General features: G+C 47.0%; 2 protein-coding genes across 2 annotated transcripts in view; one reads left to right on the top strand and one right to left on the bottom strand.

Moving 5' to 3' along the window:
* LOC119403097 (uncharacterized) overlaps positions 1 to 7,592 on the bottom strand; it is a 54,930-nt gene extending 47,338 nt beyond the window's left edge. Inside the window, exons 1-2 of the mRNA XM_049418801.1 lie at positions 7,506 to 7,592; positions 6,721 to 6,765 (exon numbers count right to left, since the gene is read on the bottom strand). The gene's annotated coding sequence lies outside the window, so the exon portion shown is untranslated. The remainder of the gene's footprint in view (positions 1 to 6,720; positions 6,766 to 7,505) is intronic.
* A 783-nt stretch (positions 7,593 to 8,375) lies between these two features.
* Positions 8,376 to 13,041, top strand: LOC119401593 (periodic tryptophan protein 2 homolog). Its single transcript, XM_037668495.2, has 4 exons — positions 8,376 to 9,713; positions 10,095 to 10,340; positions 10,815 to 11,133; positions 11,991 to 13,041. The coding sequence occupies exons 1-4, from the start codon at positions 8,514 to 8,516 to the stop codon at positions 12,977 to 12,979; spliced, it is 2,754 nt and encodes a 917-aa protein (XP_037524423.1). The 5' UTR covers positions 8,376 to 8,513; the 3' UTR covers positions 12,980 to 13,041.
* Positions 13,042 to 13,166: the final 125 nt, after the last annotated feature.

Genomic DNA, 13,166 nt, shown 5'->3' with positions numbered 1-13,166 from the left:
AGAAGAAAGGATCGTGGGCATCGGCTGACGTGGACCCATCCCCCGGCTGTCTGCAGCTACTGTGAAAATGCGAGTCTGCTTGGTTGCTGTGTCGCAGTTTCTTGGGAACCTGAGACTACGGGGTGGACACGCCGAGGTACGGCTCGATGACATACTGAACGGACAGCGAACGGGACTCTCGCCATACAGCGAACACAGGTATCCTAAGCTAGCCGGCGCCAGCATTGTTATCGGAGAAATGCTGCACCGCTGCCTTGGTCGGTCGTCAGAACGTGCCGACGATGCAGTTTCCAGCTGACGAGCCAAACACTTGAACGGCTGCCACTCTCAACGGCAACCGGCCGATGGTCAAAAGCACAGAAATATTCACAATTTCGGCACTGCGCATGGTGAAGAAAACGCAACCCGCAACTACGAGCAGACGAGCTGTCGGTGAGACCGGAAGTGCTAATATTAATGTTGTTCGGTGTTTTAACGGCATAACACAATATAAACATACATATTATCTACTTATTGAACTAAAAATTAACAACGAAGGTAATAATGAGGGGTTTATCGTGATTACAGTCAAATCTCGTTACAACGAACACCACATTAACGAACATTTCAAATTAACGAACTTTTAAGAAATCCCGTGCCGACTGCTTATAGTTTCAATGTAAAAATATTTCACTACTACGAACTTCAGATTAACGAACATTTCAGAATAACGATCGTTATTTAATTCCCGTGTAATCTTAACAACGCCTCAGTACTACGAACTTATATCCCGAAATGCGAGGATTCTTAGATTTCAGTGTATCGGTCATGGCAGTCGGAGCTGTAAGGTAGCAGACGACGCAGCGCGAAGAGCGGACGCCCCTCCCGCTAAAACCTGAGATGGCACGGGAGGAGAAAGACGCGGGCGGAGAACTTTTTTTGTTTCCCTTCGTTGCGGAGGCGACAACGCATCAGGTTTTGTAAAGGCCCAACCGCATGCGTAGCACGCGACTTTCGAGCGAAGGCGACTGCGACAAACGGGCTCCGTCGCGCTGCTCGATTGAAAACTATTGCGCGCACGCAGGCAAATTACGAAAAAGAATTACAGAGTAGATGAATGACAACATGTCAAATTTATTAGTCTTGTTTGAGATAAAGATGCCATAAAAGCGTTTCGGGACTTCCTTTTTTCGCAATCCTATGTTTAACCGCGGCAGTGGTATCTGCTGTGATCCCATGGGGCGCCCGGAAGCGCGCGCTGCCTACGCTGCGTCGCACTTTGCAAACTGCGTTATGTTGGGGTTAGTCCACGAGGCGCATTTCGACAACGTTTCCTCTTGCTGTCATAGAACGTTTAAGAAAAGCCGCAGCGCCACACGTCGTTGCTTCGCAGGGAGAAGGGCTACCTCACACGACGACGATATTGACATTGCAGCAAGCTACCACCACTGCAGCAAGCTACCACCGAAACATCAAAACGAACCGTCGATCATAAATAACGACAAAATACGGCCGCTGCCTCGCTCTCCGCGTGAGATGGGGCTGTAAATAAGGTAGTCTATAACTTGCATTCCTTGAAGTACGCGCCGATTGGAAGCATCACGAGCAAATTGCAACCGAAGCAAGGGTCAGAGATGCTGCCATGTTGTTGGATATCGTCATGCTCACTTCCGGGCGACAAGCGATGTTTTCTGGCTTTCCAGAAACCTGGGATGCTATTGCGGAACGATTCTATTTCAGATTCCAATGCCTTTCGTGCTTTTCGCGCTTGGCAGTGGTCAGAACGACGGTCCGTCCGCGTTATCAGCGCGATCAGCCAGCCGTGTGGAATCGGAAATAGCATCGTTTCGCGATTGCACCCCTGCGACAAGCGACGGCGATGGATGGCCCTCCGCGACAGCAAATCCTGTCGGCCGTCGCTCAAAACTCGCGTGCATGCAGTTGGGCCTTAAAGGATTGCAGCGATGACATGGACGACGATGTCACGGTAGCACCCGAAGATCGCGACGAGTCCGTGTCGGCCACAGATGCGTTGGACTACTTGAGGCAAACTCCGCATATTCATAGAAAAAAGCGGAACAGCGACCGAAGCGGCGGATAAAAATGCGGACGGTCTAGAATCGTTCGTGACGCAGAGTTTGTGCTGCACCCGTCAAAAAAACGATCACGGACTATTTCAAATAAACGTGCCTTGTCTGACGTTCACGTGTGCATTGTTGTGAGAAACGAGTTCAAGGACGTACCGTTGCAAAGGTAGGACGTTTGCGTTACTGAAATTCTATTGTTATGGTAAATTTTTGGGCTTTCACTATAACGACCTTTCAGAATAACGAACATTTTTCCGCGGTCCCCTGAAGTTCGTTATACCGAGATTTCACTGTATAACATCAGCCAATGGTGGAACTGCCGACAATCGCGTTATATATTGCGGACTAATACATCATTTGTCGAGAGAAGAGAAAGCGATTTTCAGCTGACTTTGAGAATTTATTGTAAATTCCAGGCCGCTCGCTTCGCTATTATATTTGGCTTGCGTGTTCTTGGGAGCCTCGACTACCGATTGGCAGCGCTTTTTGACCCTGCTCAAAAAGTGTTGCAGGGCCCCTTTAATGTATTCGGGTTTGACCACCAAGGACGGTTATCAACGCTTGATGCTGTCCGCGCCGCAGTGTTCGAGAATCTTTGCAATTGTAGTAGATTGTTTTGTTAAGAATGCACGCAGGACGCGAATAGTGTAGATTATTCCAGAGCTTGCGCGACCACCAGTGATAAGACTGGAAAGTTCGATGCGTGATGTATAAAAGACTGCGTGTCCAGCCATGAGCAGTTGACCAACGGTCGACGCTCTGTTTGCCGCTATCAGTGTATTGCTGTAGTTTGACTTTCAGTTTCCCGGCCACAAGTTCGGCCAAATAAAGAGTTTCATCTTGAACGTGCTGACTGCTGCCTTCGTCGACGTCATGACCCCCTGACAATATTGAGTGGCTTAAAATAACATTGTATCGATTTGATGCATTTACACACAGTTCTTCATAGGTGGCGTCTGAAAGGGTTAAGGGACTGTCTACCGTCCTTCGTCGCTTTTCTGTTTTGCATCGCAATAGAAAGCGTACCGTCTGAAGTGTCCAACCTGGCTCAGCTTGACATAACGATAAGGAATTGTGTCAAATTGGCACAACTGTTTTACCCCCTGAGAAACCGATAAGCAAGGAAAACGATTGAACATGAGGTTCAAGGCTTTTTTTTTTTGCTCATCCGAGACATTTTTTCGCGTTAGGGGGGGACATGGCGCTGGAAAATTTTTAAAAATTTCTTTAGAGATTTCGATTAAACTTGGCCGAATATGTATATTTGTGGGCTGATTCAAATATGCGGTTATTTTTTTAGTATAATGTGCAATTTTTAAAATACAAAATATTTCACATTCCTTTTGGGAAGCAAGATTTTTCCTTAACGGAGAGTTACTAAGTAAATCAGCATGTAACAATAATCTGGAATCAGAACTGTGTGAAGCACAACAAAAAAGGATATTTTAAACCCATTTGAAAAAAAGTTATGGTATGTCAGACATTCGTGAGCTGAAATCCCAGCTTGACATTGACTCACTCGCGAATGTTCAACATACCACAACTATTGTTCAAATGGGTTTAGAACATCGATTTTTGTTGTACTGCACACAGTTCTGATGGCGAATTATTGTGATAAGCCGATTTGCTCTGTAACTCTCTCAGTTTAGGAAAAATATCGCTCCTAAAAAGCACATAGAATATCTTGTATTTTAAGAACTATACACTACAGAAGAAAAATAAGTTCATATTTGAAATCGGCACACAGATATACATAAACTAGGTGACTTATCAAAATCAATCAAGAAATTTTTAAAAATTACGAGCAGTGTCTCCCTTAAAACAGATACACACAAACTCGACCGGCTCTCAGTTTTTATGCAGTACGAATTCAGCTCAGCTTGCAACTTCCGACTATGCTAAGGTGTGCTCAAAGACGGTCAGTTGACGCAACTGCCTGGTCACCAACAAAAGCTCTGCAAAAATCAACTCACCCCCAGCCGAGCAATGTTCATCTGAGATTTCACACTTGAACAACCTGGAAAAACAAACACGAGCCGTTATTGCAGGTTCATCACGGGACTGTGCGACGCACACAGCAGCTCTCATGAGAGACCATTTAGAACTCTTTCTGTACTCTGATTAAGAGAGAAATGCGCTATTGCAACTGTTTTACAACTACGAGAATCATGGTTACTATGCAGTTACAGTAGAGCCTTGTTCATACGTTCTTGGGGGGAGAAAAAATGCAGGAAAAAAACCACGCTATCTGGTAAAACGTACAGTCCAAATTCACGAAAACATTGCGCAGTTTCGTTTGATAATATTGTGAATGTTGGCAATGGGATATTGTACGAAACAAGAAAATATCAACGACGTTCTAATGTACTGCATGACCACACCTTCAGCAACACTTATTGTATAGGCTGAACCACGATGTTGACCTCGCAATGCAACAGCTTTCAAGTCCGTATTAAAGGGACCCTGCAACACTTTTCCAAGTAACCACCGAATGGCTTCGTTAAAGGAGTTTATTGCCTCGCAAATCGACCGCCGGAAATTTTGAAAACATCAAGTACGAGCGGATTTACAGAGATCTCTCGCACGCTGCAATTGCTTTCTTCTGTCATCCCGACGAGCCGACTCGAAACTAAGCAGGGAGGGATGGCACGAGGGAAAGAAGATACGTCACGTGCACGGCATGCCCTCGAGCACTTTTTCCGTGAATGCGCGGTTTACTTTCAGTGTGATCGCGAGCGTGCTCGCGGGCACGTGGCGGCCTCAGGCACTATGCAGCTCACGATGCTCAAATCAGCCAATGGCCGTGAATTTGGGTATAAGGCATCATTTGTTGAAAGAAGAGGGAACGATTTCTAGCTGACAGAAAATTAATTGTAAATTCCAGGCCACACACTACGCTATAATGTTTGGCTCGCGTGTTCTCAGAAGCCTCAACTACTGATCGGCAGCAATTTATGACCATGTTGAAGTGTTGCAGGGCCCCTTTAAAACAGTTACTTCTGACCAGAGACTAAATATGAGAAATAAAATTACCCCATGTATTATAGCTCCAACTCGTGGACTGAAATGCATTTAATTGTGCATCATTCGCATACGTTTGTCATTCCAATAAGCGACATACATTTTCGCCGAGAGCAACTGTGACATGCATAGCAGACAATTGACCATGGAAACATGCCGTGTTTTTCGTTCAGCAGTAATAGTTTCACGATGCCTGTTACACACTAATTGCACGATATTTTGCAACATATCAGGTATGAAACAATCGCACATCGAATTAAGCACATTTGCAGGCGTAATCTTTCATTAGATTTCATTTTTCATTCACTCTTTAATTGTTCAGCCGAAAATAAATTTGAGCCGTCTTTCCACCTTCATGCACAGCCAATAATGCGTGACACAAGAATCGTAGCACTCAACATTGCCTAAAAAAGGGGAGATATGAAAACGACTTCTAACTGAGCCATTAGCTTGTTCATGCTCAGATTCTGCACAAAGGTAACAATTCACAACGTATTCTGTCTAGCACCGAGTTTGAGCTAATTGTGGTTCTGTTCACAGGTGAAAGAATAGCAACAGTGCGTACTGAATGGCTAGGATTAAGACAAATTTACACTCGATAGCCTTACCTAGGTGCTTTGCTGAAACAGAAACAAGACCATTCTCTTTCATCTGACAAACGCAAGAATAACATCAAATTTCACAGCAAGTAAACAACCGCGATTTGTTGCACGGTGTTCAGGCAATGTAGTCTGAAAACTACAGTGCAAGAGGCGGTAGTGCTCACGCAATTCGGCTCTGTAGCCTTTGCTTCATTGCCAAGAAAAGTTGCCCGCGACTACAGCAATTCACGGCATATGCTGCTTAACACAGGGTTCGAGCGAATTGTGCATATGTTCACAGGTGGCAGAATAGCAACAGTGCGTCCCGACTGGTTAGGATTAAGACAAATTTATAGTCGATAGCGTTACCAGGGTGAATCGCTGAAATAGACTTCTTTCATCTAACACGCCAGGTACAGAAATTGAGAACACCAGAATTATACATTAAGTTTCACAGCAAGCAATCATCTGCAATTGCCGGCAATTTACCACACGTTTAGGCAATGTAATCCGGGAACTACAGTGCGAGTGAGGCCTTGCGTAGGAACTTACTTTATCTGGTGGGTGTCGGAGAAACTGACGCGCTTGGAGAGTCTGCGCCGCTCGGTGAGATCTTCGGTCTGCAATGTTTAGAAAGAGCATCGTTTTGCATTGGGTAAATATCAAGATGGTAGATTTTTCAGGATCAATTATCGGCTGTGAGCGCAACGTCACACACAGATGGCAGAAGAAGTTTACAGGCCACATAAGCCGAGGAAAAATTAAACTGCTACAGTCTAAGCTTGTAACGAAGCAGCACAAGAATACTTTTCTTACACTCAATATTACGCTGCAAGGTAACTGCAGCGAAAATATTCATATACACTTCACTTGATATAACGAATGGTCAAACATTTGTTCACAACACCAGAGTTGTACTGTACTTGGATTTCCTACCTGCGCTATCTAGTACTATATTACTTGAAAGTGTGATAGGTAAAGGCGCGACCTGCCCCATGCGACGACACTTTGTGCAAGATGCTCATGTTAGTGATTGTAATGTTTATACTCACTGCATTTTCGACGCTTTCGAGGACTGGCCTGACAGGCTTCAGAATCTGTCAAAAACAAGTAAAACAGAAAGCATGAACAATATGCAGTGAAGGAAAAATACAGGAGCCTTTGCCCTATCGGTACAATGGGCGCACAATAAAAGATCAGAGTGCCATACCAGAAATGACCGATAAGCCAACGATTGAGAGAGATCATCAATTATTGGAAAACGGCGCATACAAATACGCATGAGACTGGTGCACCTTTGACTGGCGCCGCATTTGGTGCAATTTGGTGCACTTTGGCGCAAACAAACAAATCCCCCCCCCCCCCGCCAATTTCACAAATCCGCCTTTTTCAATTGCCGGAACGAAAGCCTCCAAGATCAAGAGGTGTTTCGCGACTTTTCCCCTAGGGGAAGGGCGCATGCGCCGTGACACCGTGAAAAAAGGCAGATTGGCGCACGAAACGGCGAGCACAGGGCGCCCCACCCTTGAACCATTCGTATACATATGCTTGCAAATTATAAGATGCCACAATGGCATTTATTCTCTACGCCTTCCTGAATGCACAGTTCGTTTAGCTGCTAGCCCACCCCGAAAAAACAGGAAACCTACACCCTCGCAAACGCTACTGCACGGAACTTCACGTGCAGTGTACCTATTCCAGCGGTAGTCAATACACAGTGACAGCATACGAACCGCACGGGTTTGGTGCACAATGCGAACAGACCGAGAAGAAAAAAAATGGATACACAGTCACACGACATTCACTAAACTACTGCGGCAAAGTATCAGTAGCTCACCGAAGAGCGCCGTGGTGGCCTCGGCGCGGCGCCATCGCTGAAAGAAACGAAACCAGTACAGATTAAACAAAGGTACACGACTCTTCGGCCCTAGCCTTTAACCGAGTAACTAACAGAAGCTTTTCCGAGTAGTTTAGTGCCCTGTATAACTAAACTAGTTTGGAAAAGGTGGAAAATTAAGGACGCCCGCTTACGGTTCGGTGTTCTCGTCGCCAGCACGGTCAGCCATCGCCGTTCACTCGTCAAAACGCATCCACAGTTCGCTTTGGAGACGCGAGCAAGCAACGTAGAATTAGTTAACGTGTCGAGAACGGAGCACCAAGCACGTTCAGTGGTACGGACGACCAGCCAAAGCATGTACGACTCTCACTGTCCGTTGCAGCAGCGCGAGCGCCTCTTTTTTGAAAGCGCCAACGCCATCTTGTTGTGTCACGTGACCTCACGTCCGCACTCTACTTCTCGCTACGGGCGTTTGGTGACGCTGTCACTTTAACAAAAAAAAATATTAATATATAGCCTTTGATATTGATAATACTCAATATTGGGCAAGTTGGGATCTTAATAATGCCAAAAATAAAATTGTTTGAGGTTCGCAGCTGGGAATAGGAGAAATGTGTTGTCTACTATTCGTCGTTTTTAGGGACCACCAACTCTATGGGGACCACACACACAGACTCCGAGATCTGTTTTGTTACTCAGAGAAAATTATTATTAAAACGCGTTAAGGCAGCTGCTGTGACAAGCTTTAGAAATAAAATTGTCATTTATATTGAAATATTGAGCTTGCATAAAAAAATTTTAATCATCATTGCAGCTTTTTTTTTTTTTTGCGACACTAGCGACATACCACAGCGATCGCGCTTACTAACTTCAACATGGCGGCGCCCACAGTTCAAAGCACGTTGCGTCAGTAGACATCCGTAGAGTACGATGAAACTCGTGCGCGTTTGTCGGGTGCCTGTGTCTAGCACTTACTTATTGTAGTTAGAAGGAATCTCGCTTTCCACGATGAAGTTCGCCTTCAAGTTTTCCAACCTGATCGGCACAGTGTACCGCAAAGGAAACCTGCTGTTCACTCCGGACGGCAACACCGTCGTAGCGCCGGTGGGCAACCGACTCTCTCTCTTCGATCTGCGCAACAACAAATCGGAAACGCTGCCGATCGAGAGCCGCTACAACTTCACCGCCGTCGACATCGCCCCGTCCGGCTTCCTCTTCATCGCCATCAACGAAACCGGCGAAGCTCTACTCTGCAGCCTCGTGTCACGAACTGTCATCCACAGGCACCACTTTCGCAAGCCCATCTCGACGGTCAAGTTTAGTCCTAACGGCAAGTACTTCGCCGTCGCCAAGGACAACTCCGTCTTCGTCTACCGCACGCCGGGCCACGCCAGACGCGACTTCGCGCCCTTCGCGCTCGAGCGAGTCCTAAACACGGCCTACGATGCGGTCACTTGCATCCAGTGGTCCTCCGATTCGCGCCTCATCGCCATCGGCAGCAACGACATGTCCGTTAGGGTTACGGCGCTGCACAGGATGAAGAACTTCGGCATCAACACGCTCTCCAGCCACAGCGACGCCATCGTAAACTGTTTCTTCGAAAAGGACTCCGCGGACGTGTTCACTCTGAGCCGGAATGGACAACTGTGCGTATGGGAGGCGTCCTGTGACTTGTCCGGTTTCTTAATGGCGGATGACGCGACAAGCAGACGATGCCGCGCCGTGACGTCAGAGGAGGGGGGAGATGACGTCAAAGACAAGGCTAATGACGTCATACCCGACGATGACGTCGTCGAAGGTGACGCGGAGGTGGAGAGGGTTCGGTATCGCCGCACGGGAAAACACTTCCTGAAGGACGCACTTAAAGTCGAAGGAGGCCAGCACGTAAACCTGCTGGCAGCGTGCTATCATGGCGGAAACCACATGCTGGTCACCGCCTTTTCCAACGGGTCGTTCCTTTTGCATGAAATGCCGGACTACAACCTAATCCAGTCGCTGAACGTTTCAGAGCACGAAGTCACGGCGGCGTGCTTCAATCCTACAGGCGACTGGATTGCTCTGGGAAGTGGGCGACGTGGCCAGTTGATTGTTTGGGAGTGGCAGTCCGAGTCGTTCGTTCTCAAACAGCAGGGGCATGCCAACAACATGGCTTGCCTCGCATACTCTCCGGACGGTGCCAATCTTGTGACTGGAGGTGACGATGGCAAGGTTTGTTTGTTATCCTATCAAAAATTTATTGTAGATTGTCGTTGTTACATCAGGACTTCTTTCACTTAATAATGATGCCACTAGACATGCTGTTTCTGTATTGGAATTGGAAATACCTAATTTCACGTGACCACATGCATTTTTTTTCTCACGTCACTCTCATGTATTTATTTGCGATATTAATCGGTGAGCCACTAGGACATTACAGCTGGCACCTAGACGGAGCATAATGACAAATACGTCAAAGTGTGATATATGCCTCTGCATTTATGTCAAGGCGAAATGTCATTGGTTGGTCTAAACTTCATGTATTAGTGCTGAAGATGTATATTTGGAGGCGGTACGAGACGTCATCACGTTTTCATTACCTCGCAATCGCAGGTGAAGCTGTGGAACACGGGCAACGGTTTCTGTTTTGTCACTTTCACGGAACACGCGGCCGGAGTTGCCGCGGTGACCTTCACGCAGAATGGCAAGGCCGTCCTTTCGGCATCTCTCGACGGTACCGTTCGTGCCTATGACCTGAAGCGGTACCGCAACTTCAAGACGCTGACAGCGCCGAGGGCCGTCCAGTTTGCATCTCTGGCTGTTGACACAAGCGGCGAGGTTGTCTGTGCTGGCTCGCAGGTAATATGTGCTAAGTCGTGGCTCTTGCTTTGGTTTCGGGTTAGGTTAGGCCGGGCTAAAGTGGTACAGTTTGGGCACTCTTGTTTAGTTCATATTTTGCCGCTAATGTTGTGTAACATGCTTATTTCTGTATTTAAAAAAACAAAATTTTCTGGTTTTGTTCCATTCTGTTTAACTTTTATTTCTCATATTTAATTTGGCATTAATATAGCTTTATGTGTTACGTTTATTACTGTTCACTACTGTTATTTTTTCTTTCAGTTTTGTGTCATTCTGTTTTAATATTATTCATATTTATTCGATATTATTCAAAAGAAAACAGCAACTGAAAATTAATGTGTCGCTAACCCTTTAACCTTTCTATCATCTCATTCTTGCTCTCTTCTCAGCAGCACGTTTTATCAAATCTGCCAAGAAGCTAACATTTGTTTTTGACAACCGTGCTCCTGTCGTTCCTGCCCTGATTTTTCGCAGGACACCTTCGAGGTGTTTGTGTGGTCGCTGCAGACGGGTCGACTGCTCGACGTCTTAGCGGGACATGAGAGCTGCGTTTCCGGTCTGGCGTTCGGTCCCGGGATGGAGTCTGTCCTCGTCAGTTCGTCCTGGGACAAGACGTGCCGTGTCTGGAACCTGTTTGCCGAGAAAGGCGGCGGCCGAGAGGCAATTCCACTGACGGCAGATGCGCTGACCGTCGAGTTCCGGCCTGACGGTTGCGAGTTTGCCGTGGCGACCCTAGATGGCGCCATTGTGTTCTTTGAGCCGCAGGGAAGCAGCCAAGTGGGATGCATTGAAGGTACAGCCAGAAAGAACCTTTATCGCCTTGTCTTCGTCGCTCAGCCCATCATATTTTCATAATAGTACACTAGAGGGAAAACTGGTGCTAGTTTCTGTGGGAGCTGCAACGCATGGCACTTCAGCCGACTTGGCAATAATGGGTAGTACATAAGTTTGCCTAACTTCGTTCTTTCGCTTCCATTTGGCCTGCAGCCACTTTGTCGCAAGACGAAGTTCAGCAGTACCACTTCACCACCTTGACCCTTCTAGGCTCACCAATTCAAATAAGCTCATGAGATTCACAATGAGCCATTCTTTTACCCAAAACAAAAGCCAAAACAACAATAAACAAAGCCCCAAGTGCATTCGAAGCTGCAGGCACGAAGACTAGGCAAGTCTATCCGTCATTCCCTTGGGGGTTGAGCGATCGCAGCGCCACAGTTCCTATTAGTGAATATTGTAGGAAACTCTATGAATTACAGCTTTATCTCTTCATCCCACAGCTTTATCTTTTAGAATGTTATCAAACGGGAAAAAGAATGGTTCTATGATCAAAAGCCAGGCAAGAGATTGGACCAATCAGTTGTCATTAATTTGTCTAGTTAAAAGTCAAACATACAACAAAAAGGCACGTGTCAAACTTTCCCACTGTATATTTACTTTGTTATTTGCCAAAATAGATCATAAAGTTGGCCATGAAGCTGCGATTCCCAAAAGTACAGAAAAAAACTCTTAGCTTGCATCTTATAGTAACTCATCACCTTGTATATATGAACTACAATTACAGCTTTGTGCCCGTAAAACTATTTACACGGTGCCATACTGTCTGAATAGGCAGTTTAGTTTGTTGTCTCAAAACATCTCTTTTCCTTGCAGGCAAACGTGATTTGACGAGCGGTCGGAGGGACACCGACATCATCACGGCGAAGAGGCTGTCTCAGACGCAGGCATTCACCACCCTCTGCTACTCCGCGGACGGCGAGTGCATTCTCGCGGCTGGTCGTTCCAAGTTTGTCTGCATCTACCACGTGCGCGAGCAGCTCCTGCTCAAGAAGTTCGAGGTGACATGCAACCACTCGCTCGATGCCGTCGACGACTTCATCAGCCGCCGGAAGATCACAGAGTTCGGCAACATGGCGCTCGTCGAGGAGCGCGCGGCCGCGGAAGACACCGCTCTCTCCCTGCCCGGTGTCAAGAAGGGCGACCTCTCAAGCCGCAGCTTCAAGCCCGAAGTGAGAGTCAGTGCAGTGTCATTCTCGCCGACGGGGCGGGCATGGGCCGCTGCGACCACTGAAGGGGTGCTCGTTTACTCCCTTGACAACACTCTTGTTTTTGACCCTTTCGAGCTGGAGCAGGGAGTGACGCCGGCGACGATACGAGCAGCGGCACGCGAGAAGGACTACGTCCGTGCGGTCGTGGCAGCGTTCCGGCTCAACGAAGATGAACTGACCACGGAGGTCGTCGAGGGCATTCCGGTCAATGAGATCGACCTCGTGTGCCGGTCACTGCCGCAGATCTACGTCGAGAAGCTGCTCAACTTTGTGGGCGCGAAACTCGAGTCCACAACGCATGTGCACTTTTATGTCACGTGGGTCGTGACACTGCTGAAAGGTCACGGCGAGGCGTTGAAGGAGAGGTCACGAAACATCATGGCGACGTTGAGGACAGTGACAAAGAACGTGGGGCTGAGGCATACAGAGCTGTCAAAAGTTTGCGATCACAACAAGTATCTGTTGAGATATATCGAGACACTTCGCAAGTTCAAAGAAACGGAGGGGCCGGAGGAAAGAATGTCCGAGGGAGGTAGTGGGGACGACGACCTCGATTCTCAAATAGACAGTGAAGACGAACTGATGGTGTCATGAGCGGGTTTCTGGGAGAAATTTGTGCATTGTAAATAAATGTTTCACAATCGCAGGATTACAAAGTCTCTTTGCAGTTGTGTCGTATGGGTATTTGATGCTCGGAAATCTACTAGAAAATAATACCACTCCAGCCAAGACCTGTGGACAGACAGTAAAGCACACAAACAAAAGTAGAAAAACAGGCACA

The sequence above is a fragment of the Rhipicephalus sanguineus genome, chromosome 8 (assembly GCF_013339695.2).
Source record: "Rhipicephalus sanguineus isolate Rsan-2018 chromosome 8, BIME_Rsan_1.4, whole genome shotgun sequence".
Taxonomy (NCBI): domain Eukaryota; kingdom Metazoa; phylum Arthropoda; class Arachnida; order Ixodida; family Ixodidae; genus Rhipicephalus; species Rhipicephalus sanguineus.
Note: the sequence above shows the minus strand (reverse complement) of the source record. Positions and strands in the feature narration are given on the sequence as shown.